At 46.2% G+C, this 12,810-nt stretch overlaps 1 protein-coding gene across 5 annotated transcripts in view; it reads right to left on the bottom strand.

Annotated features, from left to right (window-relative positions):
• The window catches only part of Med15 (mediator complex subunit 15), a 72,727-nt gene that overhangs the window by 13,311 nt on the left and 46,606 nt on the right, over nt 1-12,810 (bottom strand). For 4 of the 5 annotated variants that reach the window (XM_008842285.3, XM_017800379.2, XM_017800378.2 and 1 more), the window contains 3 exons: nt 8,800-9,041; nt 7,453-7,782; nt 5,553-5,681 (listed from right to left, as the gene is read on the bottom strand). In XM_008842285.3, coding sequence (XP_008840507.1) covers nt 5,553-5,681; nt 7,453-7,782; nt 8,800-9,041 — 701 coding nt within the window. The remainder of the gene's footprint in view (nt 1-5,552; nt 5,682-7,452; nt 7,783-8,799; nt 9,042-12,810) is intronic. The other variant, XM_008842287.3, reaches the window with a different exon arrangement.

Below are 12,810 nucleotides of genomic sequence, written 5' to 3' on the forward strand. Positions count from 1 at the left end.
CAGGCATTGCATGACACAGGTACACTTACAAAACATAAAGGCAATACACTCACACATATAAAATAAAAATAATCATTTTTTTAAAAGAGGCAAACAAACAGGACAGGACTGACTGATCCTTCCAGAACACTTATCCCAGTTGAGGAGCACAGCCTCTGTCACCATATCCAGCACCACACCTGTCACCCTGGCATTGGCTCTACAGGGCATCTCTGATGCTCTGAGGACACACTCCAGATGAGGCATGGAAGGCTGTCCACTTGGGCCTCTCATGCCAGTGACTTTCCCAGGGCTGGTGGCCTGTTCTGTGGTGTGTGGCAGTTCATATGCAGAAAACTGCAACATGTGGATTCTGTATCCTGACATCAAATGTGTGAGCACCATACAGGGAATTTTAATTTACATCTTTGAGCTCCTGATTAGATGACTGGTTGCCATGATTCAAGGGCCATCAAAGCAACCCTGTGAATTGCTTCTGAGAAGCTGCAAACTTCTGAGTCTACAGACTGAGTCCAGAACTTGGCCATGCACTGGTAAATCACCTTCAGAGCCATGGAAAAGGTAATTCGTTTTTCTTGGTCTTCTTTGTTTTTTTGAGACAGGATCTCACTTATGTAGGCTTGGCTAGCCTCAAACTAGCCAAGAGATCCACAGAGATCCACCTACCTCTCTGCCTCCTGACTGCTAAGATTAAAGACATGTGCCACCATACCTGGCTGAAGGCAATTCTTAGGAACAGCAGCAGGAATATTGTTCAGCCACTCAAAGACTACCCAGGGCTTTCTAGCAGCAGGATGATCCTCTTTGTATCTGGAATGTCGCCTATACCTTATTAAAAACTTGGTCCTCAGGGCTGGAGAGATGGTTCAGCAGTTAAGAGGGCTGGCTACCGTTGCAGAGGACCTGGGTTTGATTCCCAGCTCTCACATGGTGGCTAACAACCATCCAAACTCCAGTTCCAGAGAATCTGAAGCCCTCTTCTGACCTCTGCAGACACTGCATGACATGGATGCACTTACATACATACAGGCAATACACTCATACACAAAAAATAAAAGTAATAGCTGGGTGTGGTGGTGCATGCCTTTAATACCAGTACTTGGGAGGCAGAGGCAGGTGGATCTCTGTGAGTTTGAGGCCAGCCTGGTCTACATAGTAAGTTCTAGAACAGCTGGGGCTACAGGGAGACCCTGTCTCAAAAAGACAAAAAAAACCCACAAAAAACAAAACACCCCCCCAAAAAAACCTTGATCTTGAGCTGGGGATGTGGTTCAGTGGTAAAGTACTTGCTAACATAATCAAGGGTCAACATCCTCAAGACTACAAAAAAATACATATTTTAAAGCTTAGTCCTTAGGCTGGCACCACTGGAAGGTGGTTGAAACTTTAATAAGAGGCAAGGTCTTGACTTTGGGTCAGTGGTGGGGGTATATGTGTGATGGTTAGTGTTAACTGCCAATTTGATGGGATCTAGAATCACCCTAGGAGACAAACCTTCAGTATACCTGTGAGGGGATTAGCTTGCTTAGGTTAATTGAGGTGGGAAGATCTGTCTGTTGTGGGTGGCACCATTCTCTGAGATGAGGTCCTGAACTACACACCCAGGAGAAAATAATCTGAGTGCATGCATTCATTGTTCTCTGCTTCTTGACTGCAGATGCAAATTGACCAGCTGCCTCAAGCACCTGCCACCTTCACTTCCCTGACATGATGTACCATGAATCAGGAAGTAAAATAAATCCTTTCTCATTTAGTTTCTTTTGGCAGAGTATTTTATTATAGCAATAGAAAAAGTAACTAATGTGGGGTATGACCTTGGAGACATAATCACTGGTCTCTTCCTCTCTCTTTTACTTCCTGAGCTCAACCACATGCTCCCTGTCAAAATGTGCTGCCTTGACACAGGCCCAAAAGCAATGGGGTCATCAATCATGGACTGAAACCTCCAAAACTGTGAGCCAAAATAATCCTTTCCTCTTGTGCTGGATAGTGTTAGTGTCAACTTGACACACCTGGGTTGAGGGGGTCTCAATTGGGGAATTGTTTCCATTGGACTGGACTGTGGCAATGTCTGTGGGCCATCTTCTTGATTACTGAGTGATGTGGAAGGGCCCAGCCCACTGTGAGTGTGCCACCCCTGGGCTGGTGGGCCTATGTTATATAAGAAAGCAGGTTGAGCGGGGGCCAGAGGAGCAAGCTTATCCATGACCTGTGCTCCAGCTCCTGCCTCTAGGTTCCTGCCCTGAGCTCCTACCTTGGGCTCCCTCAGTGATAAACTGTGACCAAGGAGATGTACACCAAATAAACCATTTCCTTCCCAAGTTGGTATTGGTCAGAGTGCTTTGTCACAACAGTTGAAGGCAAACTAGAACACCTCTATACACTGGTTGTCTCAGGTATTTTGTTATAGTAACAGAAAACCAACTAATACACAGGAGAGCATTTCAGTTCTACACTAATCCCAGAGGTGGAGGTAGGAGGACCAGAAATTCAAGGTCATCCTCAACCACATAGGAAGTTCAGGGCCAGTTCAGGTTACATTAAGACCCAGTCTCAGGGCTGTAGAGATGGCTCAGCAGTTAAGAGCACTGACTGCTCTTGCAGAGCACCCAGGTTCGATTCCCAGCATCCACATGGCAGTTATGTACCATCCTTAACTCCAGTTCCAGGGGAATCTGAAGCCCTCTTCTGACCTCTGAGGCATTGCATAACACAGGTGCACTCACTTACATGCAGGCAACACACATTAAAAATTAAATAAATAAAAATAAAAAATAGCCGGGCATGGTGGTGCACACCTTTAATCCCAGCAGAGGCAGAGGCAGGCAGATCTCTGTGAGATTGAGGCCAGCCTGGTCTCCATGGTGAGTTCTAGACCAGCTGGGGCTACAGAAAGACCCTGTCTCAAAAACAAAAACAAAGACACAAAACAAAACCCATCTAAAGATGCGCTTGTCCTGGTGTCTTGTCTTTTTCCTAACCTTCACACACACACATCTGCATGGAGAGTATAACTTCAGTGATGTGAGAGAACTAGAAAAGACACCACAGTTTCCCATCTGGCTACTTCTTTTGCATCTTGCTCCATTCTCTTACCTTCTACAGTTACCACACCTTGGTTAGGATTCACAAATCAGAGCACTGCAGCCTTGCCTGGCCCACTGTAGCAAACTGGATTTCAGGAGGGCCTGCCATGCATACCCAAGCCACACCCTTGTCCCCCCCATTGTGAAAACAATGAGCCGGGTATGGTGGTACACGCCTTTAATCCCAGCAGAGGCAGGTGGATCTCTGTGGATCTCCATAGCAAATTCAGGCCAGCTGGGGCTACAGGGAGACCCTGTCTCAAAAAGACCAAAAAAAAAAACCTGACGCGTGCGCATACGCACACACGCACACACGCACACACGCACACACACACACACACACACACACACAAATCCAGTCCCATAAAACTGTGTCATGCTAAGTTCAAGGACCAAAAGAAAACCAGCAGCAGTGGCATTGAATCTTGAGAAGCAGAATTCAGGTGCATCCCACCTGATCCTGGACTTCAAGAACCTCTGAGGTTCTCTCTGCCGCCCACATTTGGGTGTGACACTGCATCAGAAACAAGGCCCAAGACACTGCAGGCCAGGCACAATAAGCTTCTTAAAATACTGAAGGCACAGTCTTTAAAAAAAAAAAAGAAAAATTTCAAACCCATGAGGAAATAAACCAAAAGGGTGATCACCCTCCAAACTACTAGAGATATGACAATTTCTCATAGTCCCTACCTGATCAGGAAAGGACCTATGCCTACCATGACCTGCACTTGCCAATGATCTCCCACTAAAGTGGGAGGGACACTGACAACCAAGCTGTGTGCTCCGTGTAACTATGCTGATGGCTGGCCATACTCTCAGGCAGGCCTCTACCAGAAGCAGGAGCAAGAAATAGAAGGAAGAACTGCACCATGCATAGAAGATTGGTGTGAAGCACTAAGTATGTACAGCCATACCCTGCTTCTGGTAGTTGACAAGACACCAACAAAGCAAGCAACAGGATATATACATCCTCCAGCAAGAAATCAGAACAGGCCCACGCCAGTAACATTTGCTATCTTTTCATGGCTGTTTGCTTTCCAAATGTCAAGAGAGGGATGAAAAAGCCTATGGGCTGGGCCAGAGATGTAGAGGTTTATATGAAGTAGGCCCCAGGTCAGTGGAGAGAAGATCATGAAGAGCAAGGGCAATGGTTTCCACTGGCAGGGCAGTCACTATGTGTCACCACTGTGCCGACTATAAGCATGCCACACCCCTCCTTTGCACCAAGAGATCAAGAGGAAGGCATCCCCTGAGGCCATGGCTGAGACACAGTAGTGATCACAGAGATGATTAACCTCCAGGGATGACTAACCTCACAGGGTGGTCAGCCTCCCGAAGCCACACATAGGAAATCCACAATGTGTTTTTACACAAGACTACAATGGAGAATGTAGGTGACATGAGAAACCTCAGCCCAGGTCACTAGATGCAGTGACCAGAAGACCTCTCCTCAGGCAGCATCCAAGATGTGAGTAATACAGTGGGGGCGGGGGGCGGCGGCAGGAAAAGCTATCACTGAGCCCTCCTCCCCAGTGTAAAATGATGTCTGGCACATCATGATGTACCTGACCCACAATCTATGCACTCTGCCTAATGAGCTCAGTAGACTCATGAACCAGCCTGTGCAGGCCTCCAGAGAGCATAAAGTACAATCACAGCACTACCTGTGAGTGGGATCCAGCAAGAGCCTCATCATAACACCTAGCTAAACTCTGTGTCAGGACTCTCGGTGTGTCCACCGACAAGTAGACACAGGGAGAATTGAGGCCATGACTAGATGTGTCCCCACACTGTGGCCAGCAAGAAGGTAAGGCAGGTTTTTGAGACACCTCATAGGGATCCTAGATACTCAATTCCCCAGACACTAAAAGCTAGCCAAGGCCTCCTGCATATTGTCACCCCGCTGGCGTCTGATATGCAGAAAAATGGGTATGAGCTGGTCAGTGACAGAGTACACACTTTCTCCACATAGCGCCCAAGTCCCCGAGGGTGGGGAAAGTCCAGGGTGCTTTCTCCCTGTTCCTGCTGTAGCACATGCCAGTGCATGGTTTCTGGAGCCAGGTATCTACCACTGTACCTGTCATCTTCCACGTTCTAAAAGGCTGCCTTCCATCTCAGCCAGCTGCACACAAAAGCTCCAGTGGAAGGTGAGGTAGAATACAACTTTAAAGCTCTCTTCTCTAAAGCTCCCCCTCCAAGTGGTATTAAAGGAGGGAAGACCAGGGTGCCCAAGGAAAAATAAGAACCACAAACAATATGCAGCTAGTAAGTCCCAGTTATAACCACGCCAAGCCAGCCACCCTGAGGATCTCAGGGTGGGGTGAGGCGGTATCTCAGAATAAAAGATTCTTATGCTTTACCAACTTAGCCACTACTCCAACCAGGACCCTCATAGTAGAGCTTTATGCATGGGTAGACATTCACTTGCTAGTGACTAAAGAAACCCTGGGCTCCCAAGGCCCTCACCTGGACGCCGGGAGCTACCATCTGGGCAGCCTGTGCTGTCTGCACTGCCGCCTGCTGCTGCACCTGGGGCTGCACTTGCTGAACCTGAGGCTGCACTTGCGGCTGCTGGACCACCATCGGAGCACGGACCTTGAAGGAGGAAGGAAAAAGGAACTTGGAACAACCTGGGGTAGAGGGCAGAGCATCTACTACTTATGTGGGAGCTTTAAGAATAGAGCTTTTGGGAAGAGTGAGATGCCTCAGCAGGTAAAGGTGCCTGATGACCTGAGTTTGATCCCTGGGATACACATGGTATGGGAGAAGAAAAAGACTACTCCTAAGTTGTCCTCTGACCTCCACACATGCATTATGGCACACATAAGCCCACATGCACATACAAATTTTTTTTTTTAAAGGGGTTTACCCTTGAGATGGGGGGATGCGATTGTCATGACGCCACAGGCTATGATGTGCTATATCCCATAAGGTCATCAGAAATATCCCATACCAGCATGGCTCTGAGTTGGCAAAGCCAAGCCCTACATCTCCCAATTCTGGCAAGAATAAACATAGCCCTCCCATGCACACCAACTAGAATTGCAAGAAGTAAGTTTCCAAAGCTGAGCACACAGCCCAGCCCTCTCAGTCCCTAGGAGCCTCACTCAGAGCCCAGACTCCATGAAGGAAACCAGGCTGGATGGCTAGCAACAGCCTTAGCTAGAAAGATGACCTTGGGCAATAGAAGACATGTGGGACTAGTACATGGAGATACCTCTACAGGGACAGGGCAGGTCTTGGCCAGACCCACAAGGGAGCTTCATCTTGAATATCTTCAAGCTACCAGGCCCAATCCTAGCAAACACCCCACCAAAGAGTGCATGAAGGTTCTGGTCCAAGCGCATTGGCTCCAGGTAATAGGTTAGTGTCGGTATCTGTAACTCACAACCCTCCCAGCCTGCCTCTTCTTTACCCTGATACTCAGTTGTGGTAAGGCCCCTGTCCCCATATCACTCAATGAAACACAAGTAGAAAAGGCCACAAAAACCAAGGGACTGAAAAGATGTTAACTCTTTTCACAGTTACTGGTTTTGGTGGAAACATTCTATCCTCTGTGTATGTCATAAGTGGGACTTATATAGAGATGTACAATGAGGCTGTAATAATTACATTTTATTTTATTATTATTGTTACTATTATTTTGGTCTTTTGGAGACAGGGTCTCCCTGTAGCCCCACCTGGCCTGGAACTCCCTATGTAGACCAGGATGGTCTTGAACTCACAGAGATCCACCTGCCTCTGCCTCCCAAGTGCTGGGATCAAAGATGTGTACCATTAATCCCAGCTTACAATTACGTTTTATATGAATGTCTCTTAGAAATACAGTAAGGCTTAAAGATCTTGGCTCAGTGCTGGGGATGAAGGCTCAGTGCTTGGGAAGGAAGCTCAGTGACAGATCACATACTTAGTTTGCATGAGGCTCTCAGATTCAATCTCCAGCACCCAATAAAAACAAAAACAAAACATAATGGCTCAGAATAAAACTCCAAGAGGTTAGGTAAACCACCATGGACAGCTGATGATGGATACAACACATCCTCCCACATGGCAAGATTACATCTTAACCTAATCGTGTGCCATCAGACATGCCACAGACACTGCTGAAATCAGTCATTTAGGTTTGAAGATGTAACATCCTTGCACAATGTGTGAGAATAACTCTCAGACACTTCCTCACTGCCTAGAGCTGCTATGAAGCTAGATGTGCGGATTGGCATAGGAAGGGGGCCTATACTCAGTACATTAAGAAAAGGACATGCTATCTACATCTGAAGGGCCCCAGAAACTGCTGCCCTCAGGACTGCTGGCCACATACAACACCATAAGAGATGTAAATGCTTTACCATTGGCCTTAGGTACTCACAAATTTCAGCTGCTGTGGCTGCTGGGCAGCATACAACATTGGTCCAGGGAGGGCTTGTGCTTGTGATACCAAAGGCTGGCTTTGTGACTGTGGTGGAAGTTGTGGTGGTTGGTTCTGAGCAACTGGGGGCTGCTGGGCCTGAGCCGGTGGCTGGTGATGCTGTGAATGATGCATCTGTGGCAGCTGCTGGGGCAGGGCCTGGGAAGGGGGAGGCTGTGGCTGCTGCATTGGTGGCTGTTGTATTGGTGGCTGGGTCTGTAAAGCCTGTTGTTGCTGCTGTTGCAGCTGCAACTGTGCCATCCGTTGTAGCTGCTGCTGTTGCTGCTGTATCTGGGGACAGAATAATAATACTCAGTTTCCATTCATCCACCTCTGGGGCACCTTGATCCCAGGACACCTGGGGGACATAAGCACAGCCTTTGGGGAAGTCTACCTGGCTGACCTCTCATACTGGGAAGGGGACCATGTCAAACAGAAGGACTCAGAGCCCTTGAGCCAACTGTAGCTGTGTTCTAGACACTAAAGACAAACCAAGTTTGTGCTTGTGCCCTGACCACTGAAGGCTGGTCTACAGCTAGGCTGATTCAAATAAAATAGGTTCATGGAAGATTCAGGAAGAGGGAAGACTAGGTATACAGTAAGTAGGGAAGAAGCTCAAGCAATTGCAGGTGTCTGTAACCGCTTCAGAGAAATTGTTTGTCAGTAGTATTAACCTCATGAGGATGGGCCATAAGGAACATATGTAGGGCTAAAGATTAACAGCTGGCTTTGAAAAGGAGCTTCCAAAGCCAGAGGAGACCAGCAGGTTGAGGAAGCTCCTTTGGGGCTTTCCTCCCTCAATCAACCCTTGTGAGGAGGAGGATGTCTAGATTCCGAATGCAAACCACAGGAGAACCAAAGAGCTCTAACCAGTATGGCTTCTTATGTGACACATCACTGCCCTACACAATACCAGCTGGCAACTGCCTAATTCTGTGCCCAGACATAAGACAAAACCAAACAGAACTGTGTGTGTCCTCAAAAGAAGTGTGTTAACAACACAGCTCAAACACACCTGAGTCCTGGAGTGTCCGCCTCCTTTTTTGCTTTCGTTAGCTTTTATGTACTGCTTACAGCCCAAGACACAATGCAGGCCTGTAGTGTAGGGTTGGGAGCCTATGTAAGAGGGCCTCCTCCTATAATTTCAATCCCTTCCTCCCAAGCTAGGTTCTACTCTTCCCACCTGTTAGGAAACCCAAGGGGGAGGGTCAGCTAGGCCCTGTACCCAGCACTGTAGCCAATATACCTGACTCCAGGTTCAAGAACTACAGAAGGGAGGCCCAGTAAAGGAGCAGAGGAACCTAGTACCTGCTGCTGGTTTTGGTGATGCAACTTAATCAGGTGTTGCTGCTGCTGCTGCTGGAGTTGCTGTTGTTGTACCACTGCTTGAAACTGCTGCTGCATGGCACTCTGCTGTGCTTGGAACTGCTGCTGCTGCTGTTGTTGTTGCTGCTGTTGTTGCTGCTGCAATGCTGCCTGCTGCTGCTGGAACTGTTGTTGTTGTTGCTGCTGCTGCTGCTGCTGCTGCAATGCCTGGAGCTGCAGCTGAGCTGGAGAGGACACCCAGGCTTAGACTATGTTGCTCTGCAGGTGCCCCAGAGTTACATGGCAAATGAGGCAGGCAGCAATAGGCCATGGCCGACTGCCAAGGCTGCCACTGGCATAAACACTCTACTTACTAGAAAGACACATCAAGTAGGAAGTGGCATTTCTGTAGATTATGGAACTTATTATCCTGAATTAATCTCTAACAATCAAAGAGAAAATAAAAGGGCCAAGTCAGCCTTTTGGATGGACAAGCTACCCAGCCTTTGGAAACCAGAAATCTATTTTTGTCTAAGGATTTGCCTATTCTGAATATTTCATACAAATGGTACCAGTCTGTGCTTTCTCCTCTTAGATAGTATTTACAAAGTTCACTCAAGACTGTGAAAGGTTATCAGCTTTATTGGTATTATTTTTATTAAGTAATATTCTACTGTATTCCCACATTGTGTCTATTCATTCATCAAATGGGGGCATTTGAGTTGCTTCCATGTTTGAGCTATGGTGAATACTAATATGAATAGTCACCTTATGAGATTATTTTTGTGGTGAGACTTCACCTAGAGTAATGACAATGTTCTAAAGCTGGTTGAGGTGGTATCTGTTAAACTGTGAATATACCCCAAACCACTAATAGTGCATTTTGAATGAGTGAATGACATGTTAACATGAATTGTATTTCATTGGGTATGGTGATACAGGCCTTTAATCCCAGCACTTGGGAGATAGAGGCAGTTGGATTTCTGCAAGATTGACACCAGGCTGAGATGGTCTACATAGTGAGTTCCAGGCCAGCCGGGACTACACAGTGCGCTGTCTCAATCCACACCCCCAAAATAATATTTCAATAAAGCTACTAGACACTGAACAGTTCCAATACTATAAGCATCCCTCAACTGCACCTTCCTTCAACAACCTCACCTCTTAAGACCTGGCAACCATACTGCCTTCCACTTCTAAAACTATCGTTTCAAAATTTCATACAATAGTAATTTTTTAACTTTTATTTATTTTTATGCATATGAGTGTTTTGCCTGTATGTATGTAAGTGCACCACGTGTATGCAGTGCCCACAGAGGCCAGAAGGGATCCCCTGGAACTTGAGTTATAGGCAGTTGTTAGCTGCCATATGGGTGCTAGGAACCAAACCCAGGTCCTCTGCAAGAACAGTCAGTGCCCTTAAGCACTGAGACATCTCTCTAGCCCCACAACAGTGTTTTTAAAATGGCCCTGAGTTTGATCCCTAGGCCCTACATACTGAAAGGGAAGAACTGACTCCCAAAAATTGTTCTCTGACCTATACATATACACTGTGGAATATGCATACCCCAACAAATATAAATAAATAAATAAATGTAATTTTATGTTACATATAAACAGACCATATAGTATATGAAGCCTTTGGGAATGGCTCTTATTCACCCACATAATTCTCTAGTGACCCAGGTGTGATGATTCAATAGTTCCTTCCATTGCCATATAGTATTTCATAGTATGGGTATCTCCTAGTGTGATTATTCACATAATCCAAGATCTGAGGTGACAGAAGAGTCAGGCTATTACAAATAAACCTATGAAGGTTTGCACATGGAGTTTTTATGGAAAATTTCATTCCTTTGGGACAAATGCCCAAGAGTGTGATACATGTTTCGTTTTTTACTACAATTTTTTTTTGTGTGTCTTTTTGAGACAGGGTCTCCCTGTAGCCCCAGCTGGCCTGGAACTTACTATGTAGGCCAGGCTGGCCTTGAACTCACAGAGATCCGCCTGCCTCTGCCTCCCAAGTGCTGGGATTAAAGGCATGTGCCACCATGCCTGGCCCTACAATTTATTTTTATGTATATGTGTGTTTATTTGTATGAGTGTATGCCACATTATGTGTCGGTACCCACAGAAGCCAGATGAGGGTTGTCAGATCCCCTGGAACTGGAGTTATAGGCAATTATGAGCCACCCAACATGGGTACTGAGAACCAAACACAGGCCTCTGAAAGAATAGGAAGCACTTTAAAAAAAAAATATTTTATTTATTATTTTTATTTTATATGTATGAGTGTATTGCCTGGATGTGAGTGCACCCACGCTGTGCAATGCCGTGGCGGTCAGAAGAGGGCTTCAGATTCCCCTGGAACTGGAGTTAAGGACGGTTTTAGCTGCCATGTTGGTGCTGGGAATCGAACCCAGGTCCTTACAAGAGCAGTCAGTGCTCTCAACTGCTGAGCCATCTCTCCAGCCCCAGTAAGCACTTTAAAAAAAAAATGCTTTTATTGGAGCTGGGTATGGTGACACATGCCTCTCAGAAAGAAACAAAAAATTTTTTATTGAATTTCTGTGTATTTCATACAGAACATCTTAATCATCTTGAAAGAGAGTGCCCCTCAGACCCCCTCCCTATCCTCTGAGAAACAGCTGCCCTCCACCTAACTCTGGAAAACCCCTTCATTGTTCAAACCCTTTCCTGGTATCTGTTTATGATTTCTATGGAAATGGTCTGGGGCAAAAGAGATAGATCGTTCTGCCCCAGGTGGGCTAGCCAATGACAGTATACTTGATACATCTGTGTATGGTCTCTATGGAAATAATCCAGGGCAGAAGAAAAAGAACATTTTGCCCCAGGTAAGACAGCCAATGGCTGTATAGGTAAAGTCTCTGAAAATCAGCCCTAGATTGTTCCAATCCTTTCCTGGTTATTCTGTGTATAGTTTCTATGGACAGCCCCTGCTTTGTGGTTTTTGTGGTTTTTCTGCTTAAAAGCCCTGTGTTTTCACTGTTAAGGGTCGCAGCACAGCTCCTGAGACTTATCTGCATCCCCAACTGGTTGGTTCCAATAAAGCACTCCTTTTTGCTGAGACTCAGTGTCTGAGAGGTCAATTTAGGGAATTTTATGGACTCTTAACAATCTTTACATCCCCTTCTCCATTGCCCCCTCCCATATACTGCCCCCCACACATGCTGTCATTTGTGTTAAGGCCTATCATGTCAAGTTAGTGTCCACAGATGTTCCTCAGTGAAAATTCATCCACTGAGGTCTAATGAGCCCATCTAGAGTCCTTTAAGATCAGCTTCCCTTTAAGATCAGCTCTTCCTCACCCAGCAGTAATCAGCTGCCAATAATTCAACTAAGATTGAGGCCTGCTGTCTATTTCCATAGTTCTCTGCTGGGTTTTTGTCTGCTTGAGTATGCATGGGTCTTGTGCATGTTGACACCATTGTTGTAGGTTCCAATGAGTCTCTAAGATCTATGACCTCTCCAGCTATGTGTTTTTGGCTAGGTTTATAGTACCACATATGAGTTTCCTCCCACTGAGTGGGCTTTAAGTCCAATTAGGTAGCTGTTGATCACTCCCGAGATAAAAGAGCCACTACTGGACCAATGTTGTTTACTATGCTGGTCACTGATGTGGTTTTTAGGCCTTGTAGTTGAACCATTGATTGATGTTCTCCCTTACCAGCTTGTGTAATGCTCTCCAAAGCTATGAGAGCTAGCCTTCAGGGCAGGTGGCTTCCAGGTCAGTTTCAACTTCATTGCTCCAAATCCTGTGTCTGAAGTTATGTCCTGTCTTCAGCAATGGGGTCTTACCTTCAAGTTCTGGGAGGCAATCAAGGGCTGTGGCAATAGCCTCTGTAATTTTGGGAGTCTCGGACTATCCTGGCCGACAACTCAAAGTTGTTTCTCCTATCTGGAACTGTTTCCTGTTCTGTAGTCTTCAGCTATACTCATAGACTCATGGAGGGATATTGCTATGTGTAATTCTTCAGGAGGTTTTTGGACTAA

Source organism: Nannospalax galili, unplaced genomic scaffold (assembly GCF_000622305.1).
Source record: "Nannospalax galili isolate Female #2095 unplaced genomic scaffold, S.galili_v1.0 scaffold321, whole genome shotgun sequence".
NCBI lineage: Eukaryota > Metazoa > Chordata > Mammalia > Rodentia > Spalacidae > Nannospalax > Nannospalax galili.